General features: G+C 41.4%; 1 protein-coding gene across 21 annotated transcripts in view; it reads right to left on the bottom strand.

Annotated features, from left to right (window-relative positions):
• MYT1L (myelin transcription factor 1 like) overlaps positions 1-20,444 on the bottom strand; it is a 380,247-nt gene that overhangs the window by 21,657 nt on the left and 338,146 nt on the right. For 20 of the 21 annotated variants that reach the window (XM_073336127.1, XM_073336123.1, XM_073336134.1 and 17 more), the window contains 3 exons: positions 19,214-19,276; positions 8,491-8,574; positions 6,650-6,871 (listed from right to left, as the gene is read on the bottom strand). In XM_073336127.1, coding sequence (XP_073192228.1) covers positions 6,650-6,871; positions 8,491-8,574; positions 19,214-19,276 — 369 coding nt within the window. Of the gene's footprint in view, positions 1-6,649; positions 6,872-8,490; positions 8,575-15,890; positions 16,449-19,213; positions 19,277-20,444 lie in introns of those variants that run through there. The other variant, XM_073336137.1, reaches the window with a different exon arrangement.

Here is a 20,444-nt window from a genome sequence, read left to right as displayed (position 1 = left end):
TCAGGGATCAGTTCTGGGTCCAGTTCTGTTCAATATCTTTATCAATGATATAGATAATGGCATAAAGAATACACTTATAAAGTTTGTGGATGATACCAAGATGAGAAGGATTGCAAGTGCTTTGGAAGATAGGATTAAAATTCAAAATGATCTGGACAAACTGGAGAAATGGTCCAAAGTAAATAGGATGAAATTCAATAAGGACAAATGCAAAGTGTTAAGAAGGAACAATCAGTTGCACACATACAAAATGGGAGATGACTGCCTAGTACTGTGGAAAGGGACCTGGGGGTTATTGTGGATCACAAACTAGATATGAATCAACAGGGGGAAACTGTTGCAAAAAAAAGCAAACAACATTCTGGGATGTATTAACAAGAGTGATGTAAGCAAGACACAAGAAGTAATTCCTCCAGTCTTCATGTACTGATTAGTCCTCAACTGGAGTATTGTGTCCAGTTCTGGGCACCACATTTCAGGAAAGATGTGGACAAATGAGAGAAAGTCCAGAGAAGAGCAACAAAAATGATTAAAGGTCTAGAAAACATGACCTATGAGGGAAGATTGAAAAAATTGGGTTTGTTTAGTCTGGAGAAGAGAAGACTGAGCGGGGATAATAGTTTTCAAGTACATAAAAGGTTGTTACAAGGAACAGGGAGGTAAATTGTTCTCATTAACTTCTGAGGATGGGCCAAGAAGCAATGGGCTTAAATTGCAACAAAGGTGGTTTAGGTTGGACATTAGGAAAGCTTCCTGTCCGGGTAGTTAAGCACTGGAATAAACTGCCTAGTTGTGGAATCTCTATCTTTGGATATTTTTAAGAGCAGGTTAGACAACTCCTGTCAGGGATGGTCTAGATCATGGGTTCTCAAATTGGTCATGACCCCTCACGGGGTCGCGAGGTTATTATGTGAGGGCTTGGGAGCAGTCAGACTCCACCCAGAGGTGAATGTAAGCCAGTACGCCTCTTTAAATAACCGCCGGAGCCCTGCCGTTGCTACTCCAGGGCTCCGGGGGCTATTTAAAGGATTGGGGCGGTAGAAGCAGGGGAGCCACAGGCCCTTTAAATAGCCCCCAGGGCCCTGGAGTAGCAGGGGCTCCAGGAGCTATTTAAAGGACTGGGTCTCCAGCTGCCTCTGCCGCCCCAGGCTAATTAAAGGACTGGGGTGGTGGAAGCAGGGGAGTCGCAGGCCCTTTAAATAGCCCCCAGAGCCCCGGGCTGCTGCTGCTACCCCAGTGGGGGGCGGGGGAGGGAGGAGGAGGTGAAGGGGGGCACTTACCTTACAGGGTGGGCTGGGGTTGGCTCTGACCCCCCTCGGCCACACCCCTTTCGCCCTAGGCCCCGCCCCTTCTGGGGGCCAGAGCTGGCCCCAGCGTATCAGTAAGTCACTCGACTTACTTTCACCCCTGACTCCACCCCAAACCCCGCTTCACCTCCAGCATTTATAATAGTGCTAAATATTTTTTAAAGTGTTTAATTTATAAGGGGGGTTGCACTCAGAGGCTTACTGTGTGAAAGGGGTCACCAATACAAAAGTTTGAGAATCAATGGTCTAGATAATACTTAGTCCTGCCATGAGTTCAGAGGACTGGACTAGATGACCTCTCGAGGTATCTTCCAGTCCTATGATTCTGTGATACCCTTGAAATGCTTCCAGTTCCATACTCAAGGTCAGAAAGACAGGCGTAACTGCAAGGTCTCAAAGCGTGGATGAGATGGTGGTGTAGGAAGGAGGGATTAGGTTTATTAGGAACCGGAGAACCTTTGGGGGAAGGAGTGGTCTAAACAGAAGGGATGAGTTCTACATGAAACAAAATGAAACCAGATTGCTGCCACATAAAATTAAAAAGGTTGTAGAGGATTTTTTAAACTAAAAGCTGGGGAAAAGCCAACAAGTGTGGAGAAGTACACTGTTCAGGTAGAGATGACCTTTAGGGATGAATTTTTTAAAGGGAGAACTCAATATCCTAGTAAAAAGGATAGGAAAGAAGTTAATAAAGTATAGGTAGGTGCTCATGAGGAACAATAAAATGAAATAGAGTCCCACTTGAAGGCAAGCAACTGAATATTGACAAAATATACAAGTGCTTCTGTACAAATGCTAGAAGTGTAAATGCTAAAATAGGTGAACTAGAGTGCTTGGTATTAAATGAGAATATTGATATAATAGGCATCACGGAAACATGGTGGAATGAGAATAAACAATGGGATATGGTAATACCAGGGTATACAATATATAGGAATGATAGAGTAGGTTGTGCTGGTGGGGAAGTAGCACTATATGTGAAAGAAAGCATGGAGTCAAATAACGTAAAAATCTTACATGAAACAAATTGTACCACAGAAGCTCTATGAATAGAAATTCCATGCTTGAATAAAAAGAGTATTGCAGTAAGAATATATTCCTGACCACCTGACCAGGATGGTGACAGTGACTGTTAAATTCCAAAGATATTAAGAGAGGTTACAAAAGCAGAAATCACAATAACAGTGGGTGATGTCAGCAATCCCCCTATTGACTGGGTACATGTCACCTCAGAATGGGATGCAGAGATAAAATATTCAGATACTAAAAATGACTGCTTCTTGGAGCATCTAGTTCTGGAACCCGCAGACACAATTCTTGATTTAGTCCTAAGTGAAGCACAGGCTCTGGTTCATGATGTAACAATAGCTGAACTGCTTGGTAATAGTGATCATAATGTAATTCAATGTAATATCCTTGTAGGAGGTCAAATAGCAGAAAAACCTGCCACAGTAACATTTAACTTTAAAATGGGGTCCTATACAAGAATGAGAATGCTTGTTAGATGGAAATTAAAAGGAGCTGTCTCAAGGATTAAATGCCTGTAAACAGCATGGGAACTATTTAAAAATACCACAATAGACACTCAGACTAAATGCATATCCCAAATCAGAAGACAATAAGATGATCAAAAGAATAACCATGGCTAAACTGCGCGATAGAGCCCGTTGGAGGCAAAAAGGCATACTTTAAAATTTGGATGTCAAATCCTACTGAGGATAATAGGAAGGTGCACAGACACTGGGAGCATAAGAGTAAAAGTATAATAAGGCAGGCCAAGAAAGAATCTGAGAAGAAACTTGCTAAAGATACAAAAACTAACAGTAACATATTTTTAAAGTAAATTAGAAGTTGAAACTCTGCCAAATAGGAAGTGGGCTCAGTAGGTGACCAAGGTGTTAAAAGAGCACTCAAGGAAGATAAAACAACCACAGAGAAGCTAAATTAATTCTTTGCATCTGACTTCACTGCAGAGGATGAGAGATCCTCATCAGAGCTGTCCTTTTAAGGTGACAAATCTGAAGTATGGTCCCACATTGATGTATCAATGGAGGAAGTTTCAGAACAAACTGATAAATTAAATAGTAAGAAGTCACCAGGATCAGATGATATTCACCCAGGAGTACTGATGGAACTCAAATATGAAATTGCAGAATTACTAATGGTAGTATGTATCCTATTGCTGAAACAAGCCTCTATACCAGATGATACAGTGGTCAGACAGCTTTTTTCAAACCAAAGTAATGTTTAATCTGAATAGGAGGAACAAAGCCTGAGACAAGCTATATGCATATCTGTTTCACCCAAGGCTCACCATCTCCTAGAAGTTTTGGAAGACCCAGTTGCTTCAGACCCATCCATGCCACAGGACCTGTCTGTTTGTCTGTGTCAGTCTGCTCCTCATGAGCTGCTCTGAACAACTGCCTTGCCCTCCTTTTGAGAGTCATTAAACCATTTCATTTCTTTCGATCTGTCTGTTCCCAGCCTTAGCAAAACAGCTGTGTAACTTTGCCAGGGCCTGCAAATAACATCTTCACAGCTAATAACTCAGGTATTTGTTCCTTAACCTCCTGACTTATTTACGAAGAGGTGTCTTATTTGGATTCATTGTGTTAACTTCTTGCTTGTTTCCTGTCAGCTCTGCTATTAACTAACCCTACCCATATTTATGGTCCATATTCTAAAATAGTCAGAAATAAACGTTTCCCAGGACCCCGTCACATTCAGGTTTAATAAATTAATACAGACCAGCCCCTTGTCCTCCACAGAGAGAAAACAGTGGATGATGACCACTACTCCTCCCCAGTGAAGCCACACAGTTCACAGATCAACTAGTCATTCCCCTGCTGTTCCGCCAGTCTGCGCACAAATTCCTCACCCAGCACTACTGTGATGAATCCCCCATTGCACTTCTACATCATGTGGAGCCTTCTGTGACAGGACTGGAAGATGCTGGATTTCATTCCATGAGCCAAGCTCTGCCTGACTTATACCCCATGGAACTCCACTGTTCTCAATGACATTACAGGGTATATTATTCAAGGCTAATTATTTTCCCTCTGTGTTTAGCAATAACTTATAATGGGCATGAACATTAGCTCACAAGACTAATGTAAGGTAAGCACATATTTTTTAAATATCTTGCTTTCCAAAAGGGAAAATATATTTAATTTGCTCAACTCAGATAGACTGTAAACAGCTTAGGCAACCTCATCCCTCTTAAAGGGATTTTTACACATACATGATCACGTTTCAAATGGGTGAATTCTGATTTTATGTATTTCGAAAAGACAGTCACAATGAAATTGAGGTGCTGAATACACACAAGGGAAAGGACGCAAGGGCCCTTAAAATAGCATCTTTGCATGCACCTCTCTTATAATGTATTAGAGTAGCTACACTGCTCCTGAGTCCACGTCTCTCTCAAGCTAGTGCACGCCAATCCATAGTGCTGACATTGTCGGAGTGGAATGCTGTTTCAAATTAAGCTCGGTAGTAAAATCCTTTCACACCAGATTTGTGGGCTCTAGGGTCTCTGACAACTTGTTCAAGAATCAAATTGTCAAAACACACCACAGTGACCTATTTACATTTTGCAAAAGAAAAGTTTACTTCATGTGCCCTCACTGGTCTGGATTGCAGCCCAGAATGTGATAACAGCACCTCCATGAGGTAAGTAAACATACCAGTTCACAGAAGGGTAAACTGAGACACAGAGAGGGTAAAGCCAACCTTTTTTTAGGCATCTCAGTCCATACACAGACACCTATATAAGTACCCTGATATTACAGAGGTGCTGAGTATTTGTCTCTCCCTGAAGTTAATGGGAGATGCAGGTGCTCATAGAATCATAGAATATCAGGGTTGGAAGGGACCCCAGAAGGTCATCTAGTCCAACCCCCTGCTCAAAGCAGGACCAATTCCCAGTTAAATCATCCCAGCCAGGGCTTTGTCAAGCCTGATCTTAAAAACCTCTAAGGAAGGAGATTCTACCACCTCCCTAGGTAACGCATTCCAGTGTTTCACCACCCTCTTAGTGAAAAAGTTTTTCCTAATATCCAATCTAAACCTCCCCCACTGCAACTTGAGACCATTACTCCTCGTTCTGTCATCTGCTACCATTGAGAACAGTCTAGAGCCATCCTCTTTGGAACCCCCTTTCAGGTAGTTGAAAGCTGCTATCAAATCCCCCCTCATTCTTCTCTTCTGCAGGCTAAACAATCCCAGCTCCCTCAGCCTCTCCTCATAACTCATGTGTTCCAGTCCCCTAATCATTTTTGTTGCCCTTCGCTGGACTCTCTCCAATTTATCCACATCCTTCTTGAAGTGTGGGGCCCAAAACTGGACACAGTACTCCAGATGAGGCCTCACCAATGTCGAATAGAGGGGAACGATCACGTCCCTCGATCTGCTCGCTATGCCCCTACTTATACATCCCAAAATGCCATTGGCCTTCTTGGCAACAAGGGCACACTGCTGACTCATATCCAGCTTCTCGTCCACTGTCACCCCTAGGTCCTTTTCCGCAGAACTGCTGCCTAGCCATTCGGTCCCTAGTCTGTAGCTGTGCATTGGGTTCTTCCGTCCTAAGTGCAGGACCCTGCACTTATCCTTATTGAACCTCATCAGATTCCTTTTGGCCCAATCTTCCAATTGGTCTAGGTCCTTCTGTATCCTATCCCTCCCCTCCAGCGTATCTACCACTCCTCCCAGTTTAGTATCATCCGCAAATTTGCTGAGAGTGCAATCCACACCATCCTCCAGATCATTTATGAAGATATTGAATAAAACCGGCCCCAGGACCGACCCTTGGGGCACTCCACTTGATACCGGCTGCCAACTAGACATGGAGCCATTGATCACTACCCGTTGAGCCCGACAATTTAGCCAGCTTTCTACCCACCTTATAGTGCATTCATCCAGCCCATACTTCCTTAACTTGCTCAACCCCTCTGCAAATCAGGCTGCTTATACAGATGAATTTAGGTGCCTAACTTTAGGCACCCAAGTTTGCAAAGGTAGGCCTAAGTACCTAGGTAACAAGTCACACAGCAAGTCAGTGGCAGATTTGGAGTTTTTATAATTGAACATTTATTTTTGGAAGTTCCTTCGATATACGAAAGGAATCATGATCTCCTCCTGAAAGACCTTATAGCTAAAAACAGAACTCAGGAATCTTGAGTCCCTGCTTAAACCACTAGAAAGGTGGCTTCCCACAGAGTAAAAAAAGACAAAATTAAATTAAAACAGAAACATGCCATGGCAAGAGGTTGTACTGCATATCAGGGTTATCTAACTTAAGGAGTACTTTTGAGGGGAAAATATAGACTGTAGTTACTCACCTACGATGGGTAAGAAAACTACCACTGACATGTCCCGAGCCATCACATCCTGGAGTTGGACATGACATACCTTCCGTCTTCACTGATTTCCAAGAGAACTGTGAGCCATTTAAGTACCCATCCTTTTGCCTTTTGGCAGCTAGAGGGCACCCTGATGCACTGCGATGGGATGCATACTTTCCAGTTATATGACCCTGACCATCACAACCAGGAACTGGACATCTGGATAGCAGATAGATGAGATAAACTTTATTGTCTTGCCATCATATACCTGGTAGCCTCTACAACAAAGTCAAAATAAACCTGACATGAAAAGAAAAGAACAATCATGCTCTATGGACTTAAAAAAAAAATCACCAAAGATACCCCAATGGAATAGTCAAACATGTGAAGCTAGAAGAACTTTGTTAACCAAAAAAAGATTTTCAGCTCTCTGGCTGATAAAAAATAACCATGCTAATCAATGGCAAAGTCCTAGGCTTTCCACTTACACTGCATATTGGAGAGAAAGTAGCAGGGTACATGTTTTAAATGAAGGTGTCTATTATGGTAAATTGCACACTGGGTTTAAAGTGACAGTTACTGAGCTTCAGTGACTGAATAGTGAAATTTAAAAACTCAAAATTTTTAAAATCCCACTTAGCATAGTTCTATGTGCATTTGAAGAATGTGTATGAAATTTAAAGGTGATTTACTTTAAAATTATGGTAATGTTATAAAGACTTAGATCTCAATCAAACCTTTGCCATAGTTAGTACTTCAAAGGGCCATTGTCAGATTAAAAATCACGGGCCAAAGCTTCCGAGATTTTAAGCACCGAAAGTGCCTATTGGGGCAAACTGTGAAATGTGGTAGTGCTCATTGGCTGACTGGCTATTAGAAGCTATTAAATCTCACAGGATTGGGCCCAGAGAGATCAATGAAAGGAGTTTTGTGTGCTCATCAGGTGCTCACTGTTGCTCGAGATTTCCCCCCATAATATTTAGCCCCATTTATTTTTAAGAAACAAATGTTGTTACCTGTGTTAGTAGGAGCAGTTTAGAGTATTAAACACTGAATGTACTTTTCAGCATGTTGCTGCTTGATTAAATTTTACAATTTGTGCAGCTTGGACAGTCAGAGTAGTCCGTTTCATTGTCTGGTTATCTTACACTAAAACAATGCTGCAATGTTTGGGGTCTGATCCTGAAAGGTGCTGAGCAGCCTCCACACTGACTGACATCAACGGGAGCAGAGGTCATTCCACATCTCACAAGGAGAAACACGGGACAAAATTTTCAAACTTGGGTGCCTAAAGTTAGGCAATTGCTTCAATTTGCAGGCACCCAAATCACTGGCCTGATTTTCAGAGGTGATCATTCCCAACTCCTGTTGACTTCTGAATCCCTTTAAATACTTTGTGTGTCAGATGTAGCTTGTCTATAATGTTTATTTACTGTGTTAACAGAACAAGGCTGTGGAGAGCTTGAAGTTTTTTTATTTTTTATTTTCACTTTAAAAAATACAGTTTTTCAAACTTTCCAAATACAAGGGATCAGATCCTCAGCTGGTGTAAATAAGCATGGCTCTTCACCTGAAGTCAAGTCACTGAAGTCAATGGATTTATATCAGTGGAGGATTCAGCCTTTAATAGTCAGAGAACAATTGAATTTGTTTTAAGCAAACCAGATATGACCTTTCCATTGATTTAAAAACAACTAACTGTGATCTTTAGTTAAGCGTATCTTTGTTCTTGAATTACTATGACAAATATGATAAAGTTCATATTTTAGAAAATCAGGCTGCCAATATACCTGCTCTCATAATACACACAAAGGTTATTTGACTAGATTTGTACTTACCTAATTGGCTCTTGGTCTTCTTTGTCTTCCTTGCTTTGTGCTATCCTGATTCCACTTTTCTTTGCTCGTGGACAACCTGAGAGACTGAGTGAAAGAACAAGTTTTTAAAAGTAATTCCTCATTCCTGACTATAATTCATAAGGGCTCTACAAAAGGACATTCTTTTCACATGAAATACTACAGGCTAGATAATACTGTCTTGTTTTCAACAGTTATAGCTCTGATGATTTAAAGAAGAAAGACAGCTGGCAATAAAAAACCACAAGGGGGAGCCAAGTATCTCAGATTCCGACTGAAGGCTGGGACTGGGAGTACTTTGCACACCACACACACAGCCCCTAAGGAGAGAGAAAGCAGCTTTTCAAATCTCTGTCTAATGATCCGTCCAGCTGACTCAGCAGAAGCAGTGATAGGCTTCAGAAGGAGTGGGATCCAGTGTTTTATGACCGAAAGATAGCATGTCCTGTGTGTGCTTGAGATGTAAATAAGAATAAGGAATAAAAGCAAAAAAGATCTCTGTATCTTTTTTTTTTTTTTTGGGGGGGGGGAGATAGAAGATCTTTTAGGGGATATATGAAGACAGTTAAATTTTCTAAAATTTTCCTGTGGAACATGCATTCAGGAATTTGTTAAAGAATCATCGATAATAATATTGCACAGATTACAAGCTGTGCAATGACTTCCTGGAAAAAAATAATGTAAGCCAAGGGAAAATCTAATAAAGCTAGCTAGCAAGCTAGGTAAAAGTACTATGTATTAGGCACTGAAAATGTATTCAGCACTATACAAGATACAAAGAACTATACCTTTGTATCCAAAGAACTTCCAGTCTGAGTTCTTCTTTACTATATAAGGTATAGTTATATAAACTCTTTAGCAAGCTTTTCAGCAACTGAGTAAGTTTGTAAAAATTGGGCACATTGGGCTAACCAGTCAGAGCTGAAGGAAAGTTACTTTTACCAGTTGCTATGAGTGTCAGTGACACAAATGTGTACATCTGAAAAAAACGATGCTTAATCTTTAACTCAAACGTTATTTTCACCTTCTCATATGGATGTGGAAGCTGGAAATCCATCAAAGGAACAGATAGATGTCTAATTGCCTTTAAAAGCAAGTGCTTCGGGAAAACACTAGGTATTAAATGAAATGAACTTACAACAACTGCCAGGATTTGTCAGAAAGTTCAATAACTCTTCAGGGCTGGCCTACCATGAAGCGAACTGAGGCAGCCGCCTCAGGTGCCAGACTGTTGAGGGGCGCCACTAGGACCCAGAGTGTAGACAATTGTGTCTGCTACTGGTGCATATGTATTCTCTCCGCTCTAGATGCACAGAGATGGTGGAGTGCTGTGCTGGAGGAAGGAGGTCACAAGAGACATAACAGGCAGGCAGGAGAAAAGGTGAGATGGAATAACAGAAAGCAGGAGCTGCAGGGGGAGAGAGGAGGAGGAGCCTCTTAAGTACCTCTCTAGCACCCCCAGGAGCCTGGACTGATTAACACCAGCTTCTCAGGGAGCTTCCTGTTTCCTGCTGCTTCCCTGAACCCACTTGAGGAGAACAGGCAGTCAACTGAAGTAGTAGGAGCCAGTTAGGCCCTTAAAAGCTGATATCTCCCCTCACTCAGGCCCTGCTACCAGCTTATTGTCCCCTTATAAGCTACCTGCTTATTTGTCCCCTTCAACTGAGTGTTGAGAGCCACTATAGCTGGCACAGAACAGCAGTCATGAGTGAAAGAAGAAAACACCCTTCTGGGGTAACATTCAGAAGAAGAAAGAAAGCAAAGGAAGCTTTTCTATCTAAGCAGGAAGGAGCTCTCCTGAGATACATAGACACAAATATTTACGGTAAGCCTTCCGGCCCTAGTGAGGATGTGAGTGGTGAGGAGATGCCTATCTTCCAGTTCGTCAGAGCGCAGGTGACCTGGCAGCTACTGTAGCATCCATATCTCCATCTCAAATGGATGTAACCATGCACATTCTTGAAAAAAAGTCTAGATCAGAGGTAAGAGTGTGGTGGAGGCACAAGAAACAGCTGCTGCTGAGTTTAGTTCCTTAAGTCTAGATGATCCAGGATGTGGACCCACTTGAACAGTAGCCTGAGGGACTTCCTTGTACTGCATGGACCACAGCAGGTGAAAAACTTCATGTTCCCCAAAGACAATGAAAATAGAAGTTTCCATCCAACATATTACTGGCGTGAAATCCCCAATGGTGACAAAGTGGAGAGGCCATGGCTTATGTACTCAAAAACCCAGAATGCTGCATACTGTTTTTGTTGCAAACTCTTCCAGTCTAATGTTCGACCCACATTGGGTTCTACAGGAACAAAGGACTGGAACAATCTGGCTAGAAATCTGGTATGCCATGAGAAGGCAGCAAATCACCAGAGAGCATTCCATAGGTGGAATGAGAGCTTGAGATGCGACTAAGGTTAAAGGCCACCATAGATGATCAGCATCAAGAGAAAATTGCATCAGAGTCTCTTTACTGGCAAAATGTTCTGAAAAGGCTCATTGCCGTTGTGAGAATGCTTGCTACCCAAAACCTAGCACTGCATGGCACTTCAGATCAGTTACACGCAAACCATGGAAACTTCCTTAAAATTGTGGAGCTGATGACTGAGTTTGATGCTGTACTCCAGGAGCATCTCAGAAGAATCACCACCCAAGAAATGTACACACACCACTACCTTGGAAAAACAATTCAAAATGAGATCATACAGTTATTGACGACAAAAGTCAAACAGAAGATTGTGGCAGATCTGAAGTCAGCAGGATATTACTCTGTTATTCTGGACTGCACACCTGACACCAGCCACACGGAACAAATGACTTTAATGGTGCGTTTTGTAACAACAACAGAGCACAGTGAAAATGTCCCTGCAATGGTGACTGTCAGAGAGCACTTTCTAGAATTTATTGACATTGATGATACTACAGGAGCTGGTATGACAAATGTGCTTCTTAAAAAGCTGGAAGATACGGGAACTGCGAAAGCTGACACGAGAGGTCAGGGCTACGATAATGGTGCCAACATAAGAGGAAAGAACAGAGGAGTGTAGACATGGATCCAAGAGTTAAACCCCCGAGCTTTTTTTGTCCCATGCAGTTCTCATTCATTGAACTGGGTGGTCAGTGATGCAGCATCAGCTTTTAGTGAGGCTGCTGAATTTTTTAATGTATTTCAAAGCATATATGTATTTTTCTCTCCATCAACTCATCGATGGCAAATTTTGAAGCAACATCTGAGAACATCCTCTCTGACACTGAAACCACTGAGTGCCACACGATGGGAAAGTCGAGTGGAGGCGATAAAGCCTATCAAACACCAAATTGGGAAGAGAGATGATGCCATAGTTGCCATTATGGAGGATAATGCTACGACAGGAACTTTTCGTGGGAGAACAGTGGCAGAGGGAAATGGAATCACCAGAATCATATATAACTTCAAATTTCTGTGTGGCTTAGTGTTGTGGCATGACATACTGTTTGAAATAAATGTTGTAAGCAAGAGACTCCAAGGTGTTGACCTTGATATATCTGGAGCAATGGAACAACTGGACAAAGCAAAGTCATACCTACAGTCTTACCGGTCAGATGAGGGATTTCAAAATGTTCTGAAGAGTGCACAAGAGTTGGCAGAGGAACTTCACACTGAAGCTATTTTCCTACGCATTCAAGAATACAAGAGTCACTGAAGAAGAAGACATTTTGATTATGAGGCACGGGATAATCCCATAAGACCTCAAACAACAATTCAAAGTTGAGTTCTTTAACCAGGTGCTAGATTGTGCAATACAGTCAGTTGAAAAACGTTTCATGCAGCTCAAAAACCCAGCAGTATATTTGGGATGTTGTAGGATATTCCAAAACTCCTCACTATACCTGAAGAAGACCTACACCAGCAATGCGGGGCACTAGAGACAGTGTTGACACATGATGACATGCGCAATATTGATGCGAGTGATTTAGGTGATGAACTGAAAGCCCTTTCAAGATACATTTCAGCAAGATCAACTCCAAAGGCTGTTCTGGAATATATGCGCACAAATAAGATGACCACACTCTTTCCAAATGCTTTTGTTGCTCTGCGCATACTTCTAACACCTCCTGTAACAGTTGTCAGTGGAGAATGCAGCTTCTCCAAGCTGAAGTTAATAAAAACACATCTACCCTCCACAATGACATAGGAGAGGCTGGTCCGCCTTTCAACCATCTCAGTAAAGCATGAGCTGGTCCTGACTGTGGACCTTCAGGAAGCAGTTCAAATCTTTGCAACCAAGAAGGCATGGAAAGCACCACTTCGATTATGCAAACAGATAAAACTGCCAGTGTTTACTATGCAGACAAGAAAAGTTACATTTGCTGTTCAGGCATTTGAAAGTTAAGTGTTACTTAAAAATTTTGAACAAGGCATTTTAAGTTGTTAGTTCTCCTTTATTGCGGTAGGTAGCAGAGCAGTACCATGAGAGGAGTAGAACAGGAAGAAGGCAGAATTGAGACCGTTATAAGTTTTGGCCCAAGTGAGGGGCCATGGGGGCATCATTTGAGCTCCCCGCCTTAGGCGCCAAAATGTTATGGGCTAGGTCTGACTCTTTATCTCCAGAAAAGAAGATGGAAATATCTGGGACATATGTTAAGAATGAAGCCAGAGCATCTGCCATGGTAGGCATGCCATTGGGCAGGTGGAGGAACATGTAAAAGGGGCTGACCTAAAGAATCCCTCCGTCAAACAGTATTTAGGGGGGCAAATTTTATGGGAATAAACAACATATAGGATATGTGAAGACTGGCCCAGGATAGACAGGGACAACAGAACCTTGTTTGTGCCCTAAGTGACATCTGATGGCACAGGAAGGATTCAGATGGCTTTGTTTACTGCTGACCTCACATATTCTGCATCCACTTTTACCAACTACCAAAAATTTCTTGGATACCTGGTTTTCCAGGGGATTTTCACTTGTCAGGCATCCATTTCTTGCATACAACTGACATAATTACGACAAGCATCACAACACGCATACACCCAGATACCTGACTTTGGTAATTAGGACCAGAACATTGGCCCTTCAGCTGCAAGGACAGAGGCCTCTAGCATGAGTTGAAGGAAATCTCCCTTGTCTAACACTAGTAGTGTTATTCCCGTTATTCACACTGTGGGCCAGCCACTAGAGTCCAACACAATCGTACATAAAATCAGTACATTACCTATATTTAGTCACTCATCCTATTAGCTGTTAGCTGCTTGTTCTTTATTTGACAAGCATAAACCTCTCTCTAAACTTCTGTTACAGGTGATTCTTTTAAATCCTTTTCTGTACATGAAATCGCTTCTGGATGTCCTGCTGCCCCCTGGAATTCCTCACCTTTTGTCCCCTCTGACCCAGTTCTCCATCACCGTCAACAATCTCACTGTTTTCTCTGTCCCACAGATATGACGGAGCAACTACTGACAATACAACACTAACATGTATGAATTCTTTAGACAGATATTTAGGAGATAATTTTAACAAGTTTAGGACATGTTTAAACATTCATCGGGCTTGTTGTTCTTTAAATTACTCCTATATAATACTAATTTGAGCTCCAATCAGATATCCTTAAAAGGTAAAATCCTGGCTCCACTGAAGTCAATGGGAGTTTTGTTACTGACTTCAATGGAGCAAGGATTTTCAAAAAAATAAAGAAAGAAAAATTACTGAAAAAAATTGATTTTTTTGTAAAAGTTTGCATTTAGTTAAAAAGCTATTTTCCAGTCCCTTCCCCGCCCTCCCCCCATATATTTCAACAAGAATTTTTCTACTAGCTCGAACAGCAGGTATCAAGAATGTCGTCATAATTCTCATCAATTCCAGATGCCGATGAAGGGCCAAATTCTGCTCTTTGGTGTAAAGCTAGAGTTACTTCACTGACCTGAGTGGAGTAATTCTGCCTTTACTACAATTATAGCTCAGAGAAGAATTTTGCCAGAAGTTCAGGTTCAATTTGTTTTTTCAGAATTATCTAGGTTGCCGGTTATATGGTGTTGTTATTTATTATGTACACTGCAATAGCACCCATGCTGATGGTGACCCCATTGTGCTGAGCACTATACAAACATATGTCACGTTCTTCCTACATCTTGGCTTCTGTTTGCTGAAGAGAGACTACTACTTTCCTTTTCAAGAAAAGTTCTGAATGTTCCAACTTGTGTGGAAGAAGTAACCCATCAATGATACTGATGCTGATCATGTGTGTGACAAATCCTGTCTCTTGTTGTATCTGAAAGCTGGACTGTTAGAGGAATTGCCTAGGAAAGCAAAATACTTTATACTAGATATACAGCTATGTGCGCTTGTGAAATTTGTGTGCGGCTTTCATCACAAAATCAGAATGAACCGTTTATGCCTTGATTCATGATTCAATACCTTTTTTTGGCACTATAATATGTTAGTAAATTCGAAGACCTTTCAGGTTCTTTAGTACCTTTTTAAATACATAGTTCTGGGTGTATGATTTATTTATTTTTCCTTTGAGAGCAGATTCATTAAGAAAACACATGACAAATATGAGCCTTTGTTTTAATTTTTTATCCTATTACAACCAAAAGCTATTACAGAGTATACATATTTATTTCATTTTTTCATGTCAAACTAACTCCTCATAAAATAAACACAGGATGACAGGCCAAATTCAGCCCTGATGTATGCAAGTTTAACTTCAACATCTTCAAGGGCCCTGAATGGCTTCATTGACTAAAATGGAGTTGCACAGGGTTAAACCAGGGCTACATTTGTCTTCAAATTCAGGAGTTTGTTATACAGCAGCTATCTGCAACACAAATGATACCCAGACCTGAAGAAGAGCCCTATGGAACCTCAAGAGCTTGTCCAATTGTTGGTCCAATAAAAGATTCTACTTCTCCCACCTTGTCACCCAGACATTTTGGCAGTCAGTTAAGATAGCACTATGTCATTGAAATGTTCTTGTACAAAAAGGGTTTCACATCATTGTATCAGGTATAGTCTAAAAAGAAGTGTTACTTAATGAGATCTAAACAGGAGGAAAGTAGTGCTAATTTTCCAGGAGAGAATCAGAAATACTGGTTATAGACATACTAAAAGTCCATGATATATAACCATTCTTACAGGTTACCAGTTCATTAATTCTTTTATCAATATACTTTCACTAGTCAGTAGTAAGGGTCTTGGGCAGCTCATAGGCTGTGATCTCAAAAATGAAGAATGATGTGCTAGATGAGAAACCTCCAATGAAAAACAAGGTGGTTGTGGGAAATGGAGACTCAGAGTAGATAGGATGTCTCCCTCTGAGTGCAATGCCAGCACTCCAGCCTGGTGCTCAGGATATGGTGCTGGTAGTGCTTTCTTCCACAAGATGCAAAACCAAGGTCCTGGAGCCTGGTGGTCACTGAAGACCCCATGGTACTTTTCAAAGGAGTAGGTGTGTTAATCCTAATGACTGTGAGACTTTGTACTCCCCCTCCCCACGTGTCCTTTCCCTTCCCTACCTTATTTCTTCTTTTTCCTCTCTCTCTCCTTTCTCCTTCTGTCTAATAAAGTCTGGCTTAGCTGGCCAAGACTACATATATTGCTCTTGGCCTGTGACCAGAGACGACAACTAAATGCAGTGCCCACACAGCCCAATGCTGGTACAAGTTTGCCAGGTCTCGGAGTGGCTGATAAGGCCATGTGCTGCGCCTGTGTTTTTCCAGCAGTGAGGTTGCAAGTGAGAGTCAAGACCAGAGAGAGATGCTGCATTTTCTATCTTTGCTGTTCTTTTCTTTCTCCTGTTGTGTGTGTTTGTCTTAAAGGAAACAGGATCGGACTTTAACAACAATAACAACAGCTCTAGCCCATTGGAACTAACTTCTATTTTCTTCAAAAGGACAGTTGCCTCCATCTCTGATATCTCCTAAAAGACTGTTAAACAAGGGAGGTTTTCCTTCTAACAACTCTTTCCAGCTAAAGAGAAAGGGAACAAGGATGTTGTTAAAATGAAAGCCTTATTTAATATTGTACTTTACATTTCAGATGCTTTAACTGTTTTTCATTCTCTTTTGTATCTTTATTTAAAGGTTAAAAGGATTTTTAATTATGTGTTTGTGTAACCCACACACCTTCTGGGTGGGGTGTTCTGTCCCATTTAGTGGCACCGAGATTACTTAAAGAGAGAGATAAAATGAGTCTGCTCTACAGGCTGAGCTAACAGCCAGTCAGGTTTTAGCTCATGCGGTAGAGGCTCATGCACTAAGCTCCAGAGATCCCCGGTTCAATCCCGCTCGCCGACAAACCCTGAGGCATAACATTTGCACTAATCAGGCTGAGGTCTCTCTACCAGTGGCTCTCAGCCAGGGGTACACGTACCCCTGTGGGTACGCAGAGGTCTTCTAGGGGGTACATCAACTTATCTAGATATTTGCCTAGTTTTACAACAGCCTATATAAAAAGCACTAGCAACGTCAGTACAAACTAAAATTTTTATACAGATAAAATGAGAAAGTAAGCATTTTTTGAGTAATAGCATGCTGTGACACTTTTGTATTTTTATGTCTGATTTTGTAAGCAAGTGGTTTTTAAGTCAAGTGAAACTTGGGGTATGCAAAACAAATCAGATTCCTCAAAGGGGCACAGAAGTCTGGAAAGGTTGAGAACCACTGCTCTATACCAAATCCTGAATCTTGTTTGAGACTGTTTAATGTTGGACACTGACTGGGTTATATTAACACCTTTAACTCTTTGGGCCCTTTTATTCCCTCGACATTAATACAACAATGCACACACACAGAATGAGCTACAGCTCACAATAGCCCATTGCGGATAGGGGCTTGGTGGTGGGGTAGGGCTACTGGATTCAAATTTAAGCAGACCAAAGGCCACAAACACTTGAACAGAATTAACACAGGGATCATAGTCCTTATTTTCAGGGCTGGATTAAGTCACAGAAGCGAGGCAGAGTTGCCTTGTGCCTTTTCTGTGGGTTGAGGTATATTCTCTTCCCCCACAACCTTTTCATAGTCCCCTGAATTTCATTCAGTGTTATTAATTCCTTTCTTTTTTCTCAAACTGACTAGATGACTTCTGAGACTGGCCACAAGACACTTGCTCTCACTTGTACCATGATGCAAAAGAACCTCAAAATTGCATTAGCAGATTCAGGAAGTTTGGGGGCAAGTGATTTGGCAGAGCGCCTTAATACCAATCTTCATACTAATCTGAATTTAAGAGCTCTTTGGTATTTACTGTTGTGTGTACATTACAACAGTGTCAACTGCTATGTGCCCTTCCCGTTATTTAGTTCTATATGATTTGAGCTCCTTTGCTCTCTGTATTGTTCTGATCTTCATTCCCCTGCCTCCGATTTAGGTTATCTGTGCTAATAAAACATTAAAAAACCATCTGATGCAACTCCCTTACCCAGCAGAGTTAGAGTTTTCCAACCTGCTGTTCAAGATCTTTAAAAAATGCTACTGTACATTTAGATTGTTTTGCTTTTTCCGTTAAAATCAAAAGGTCAGTAATAGAGCACCTCAGTGACACAGGTGCCTAAGACCCATTTTCAAAAGTGACTTAGACACATAGGAGCCTAAGGGCTTGTGCATACTTAAAATGCTACAGTGGCAAAGCGGTACCATTACTGCTGTAGTGCTTCAGTGTAGTCACTACTGCCCCGGTATAGGTAATCCAGAGCCCTGAGAGGTGGTAGCTAGGTCGACAGAATAATTCTGTTTACACCACGGGTTAGGGCAGTTTAACTACGTCTCTCGGGGATGGGTGGATTTTTCACACCCCTGAGAGATGTAGCTATAACAATGTAAATTCCTAGTGAAGGTCTGGCCTTTCTTATTGACTTTCAATGAGATTTAGACCCTAAATCCCTAAAAGCCAGATTTTTAAATGTACTTAGGTGCCAAAAGATGCAGCTAGGTCCCTAGTGGAATTTTTAAAAAGCAGCTAGACTTTTAAATCCTATAAGGCGCTTATCTGCATCATTAGGTGCCCACATACCTTTAAAATCTGGCCCTCGGTCACTTTTGAAAATGTGACTTAGGCTCCTAACTCACTTAGGTGATTTTAAACATTTTACACCTTGTCTTTTTTAAGGTAATCTTTATTTTTGAAATTAAATTATTTTTAAAGGGAATTTAATCATTATTGTGATTTAGTTGTCATTTGTCCTGAACCGAATGTGGTGGCAGATTCCTTCATGTCTATGTTTCAATGATGTTTTGGTTTTAAACTATTTTTCCCACTTACACCAGTTTTACACTGCTGTACCTCTACTGGCTTCAACAGAGTTCCTGCTGGTTTGCACCTATGTGAGCAGATAATCAGGCCCAATAGCATTAACTTTAATAGGAGCAGGAATTGGCTATCCTACTAACCCTGGGCCAGACATCATTGGGTACATTCCTGTTACTAAATATAAAGCAGCTTTTCTCACCTTACTGAGTTTCATACACATAATAGAGGTGGCACTAACTACTCAGCATCTACCACTCCCTAGTTACTATACTACCATAGTATCTCCTCTTCTGGGAATGGGAAGATACTATTGTTACATCGATCTATAAATGCAGCATTTCCCTCAGCACCTCATGCAAATGATAATAAAAGTTTAATCAGGCACAGGTGACAGATTCGCGCTCCCCGCACCCCAGGTCCCTTTCCCATTTTGTTATCCAATTGAAACATACATGACTTAAAGACCAAAAACTCTCTTTACATACCTTCGATGTGAAGCATAATTCCCAGTAATGTGCCCAGAGCCATCGCAACCAGGGGTGGGACACCTAAAATAAATTTTAAAAAATATTAAATGGAGTAATTTCCTTGGAAGAAAGAAAACCCATACATTAATTGCCCATCAAAAACTCCCTGCTTGGGATGTCGTTTCCACAGGTGCCAGCCAGGGAGACCCCTGCGGGCTTCTTTGGCTCTGCCTCCTCAGAGCTTAATCCCAAAGCAGAGGGTGGAAAAGCTCTCTTTACTCGCAAGCAGAAAGCTGTTTGCTTCCAGGTCACCTCCCCACTCAGACAGCATCTGGCCAACGCTGGCATTAGAAGATGAGCAAGGCATTTCCGCAGCTAATTAGCAGCAGCCAGCTGTCACCTCACCACAGCCACTGAATATTGAAACAGGTCAGGCCTGTGCTGTATTTCCATTTACTAAAACAAGGATGACTTTACATGTTGGGCATCCTGCTACCAAGTATGGTTATTGCTGTAGCCCACTGCACGCAGTCTCATACAACCTGATCTCTTTTTACTAGAGGAAAAGCCTCTGAGAAAGGCCAGGAATGCAGGCAAGAGGGGAAAAAAGAATACTGCCCTCTTGTGGTCAAATTGCAATCTAACTAACAAACAAACTGGACAAAAGAGCCATTCATGTAATCATGTCCTGGAGAATTTCTAATGACTGTACAGTATTTTAATGAATATAGAAAAAGGTTCTACACAGAGAAGACAGGCATGTACGCTACAGAATACATTAAATTAGAAAGTTTAATTAAAATAAACCGTGTGTATTTGAACTTCTGGACTTGATCTCATAAGACATATTAACTACTACAGCAAGTGTAATGAATTAAAAGAAGAGAAGCGAAACTACTTTATGTAATACAATCAGACAAATACTATACATTTCCAAGACACACTAAGTTTGTGCATTTCTGGACTTCTAACTGTTCTTTAAGAATTCAATTCGGGAAAGCATCACTAATCAGGCAAGTGTTGAAGCATTGTTTAAGTCTCAGTGTGCTTAAGTCTGATCTCCCCAGTTAAGCACATGCTTAAGTGCTTTCCTGAATGGAGGCCTAAACTCATACAGATAAGCCCTTTCTCACAAAGGTTTCTAGGGAAATCTAAAACCTTCATAAACTCAAATATTCAAATAACTAGGAACTTCAGTGTTCTGGAACTCCTATGCCCCGTAAGGCTGAAATTAAATTTCTGTGGAGCT

This window comes from Lepidochelys kempii, chromosome 3 (assembly GCF_965140265.1).
Source record: "Lepidochelys kempii isolate rLepKem1 chromosome 3, rLepKem1.hap2, whole genome shotgun sequence".
Classification (NCBI taxonomy): Eukaryota; Metazoa; Chordata; order Testudines; family Cheloniidae; genus Lepidochelys; species Lepidochelys kempii.
Note: the sequence above shows the minus strand (reverse complement) of the source record. Positions and strands in the feature narration are given on the sequence as shown.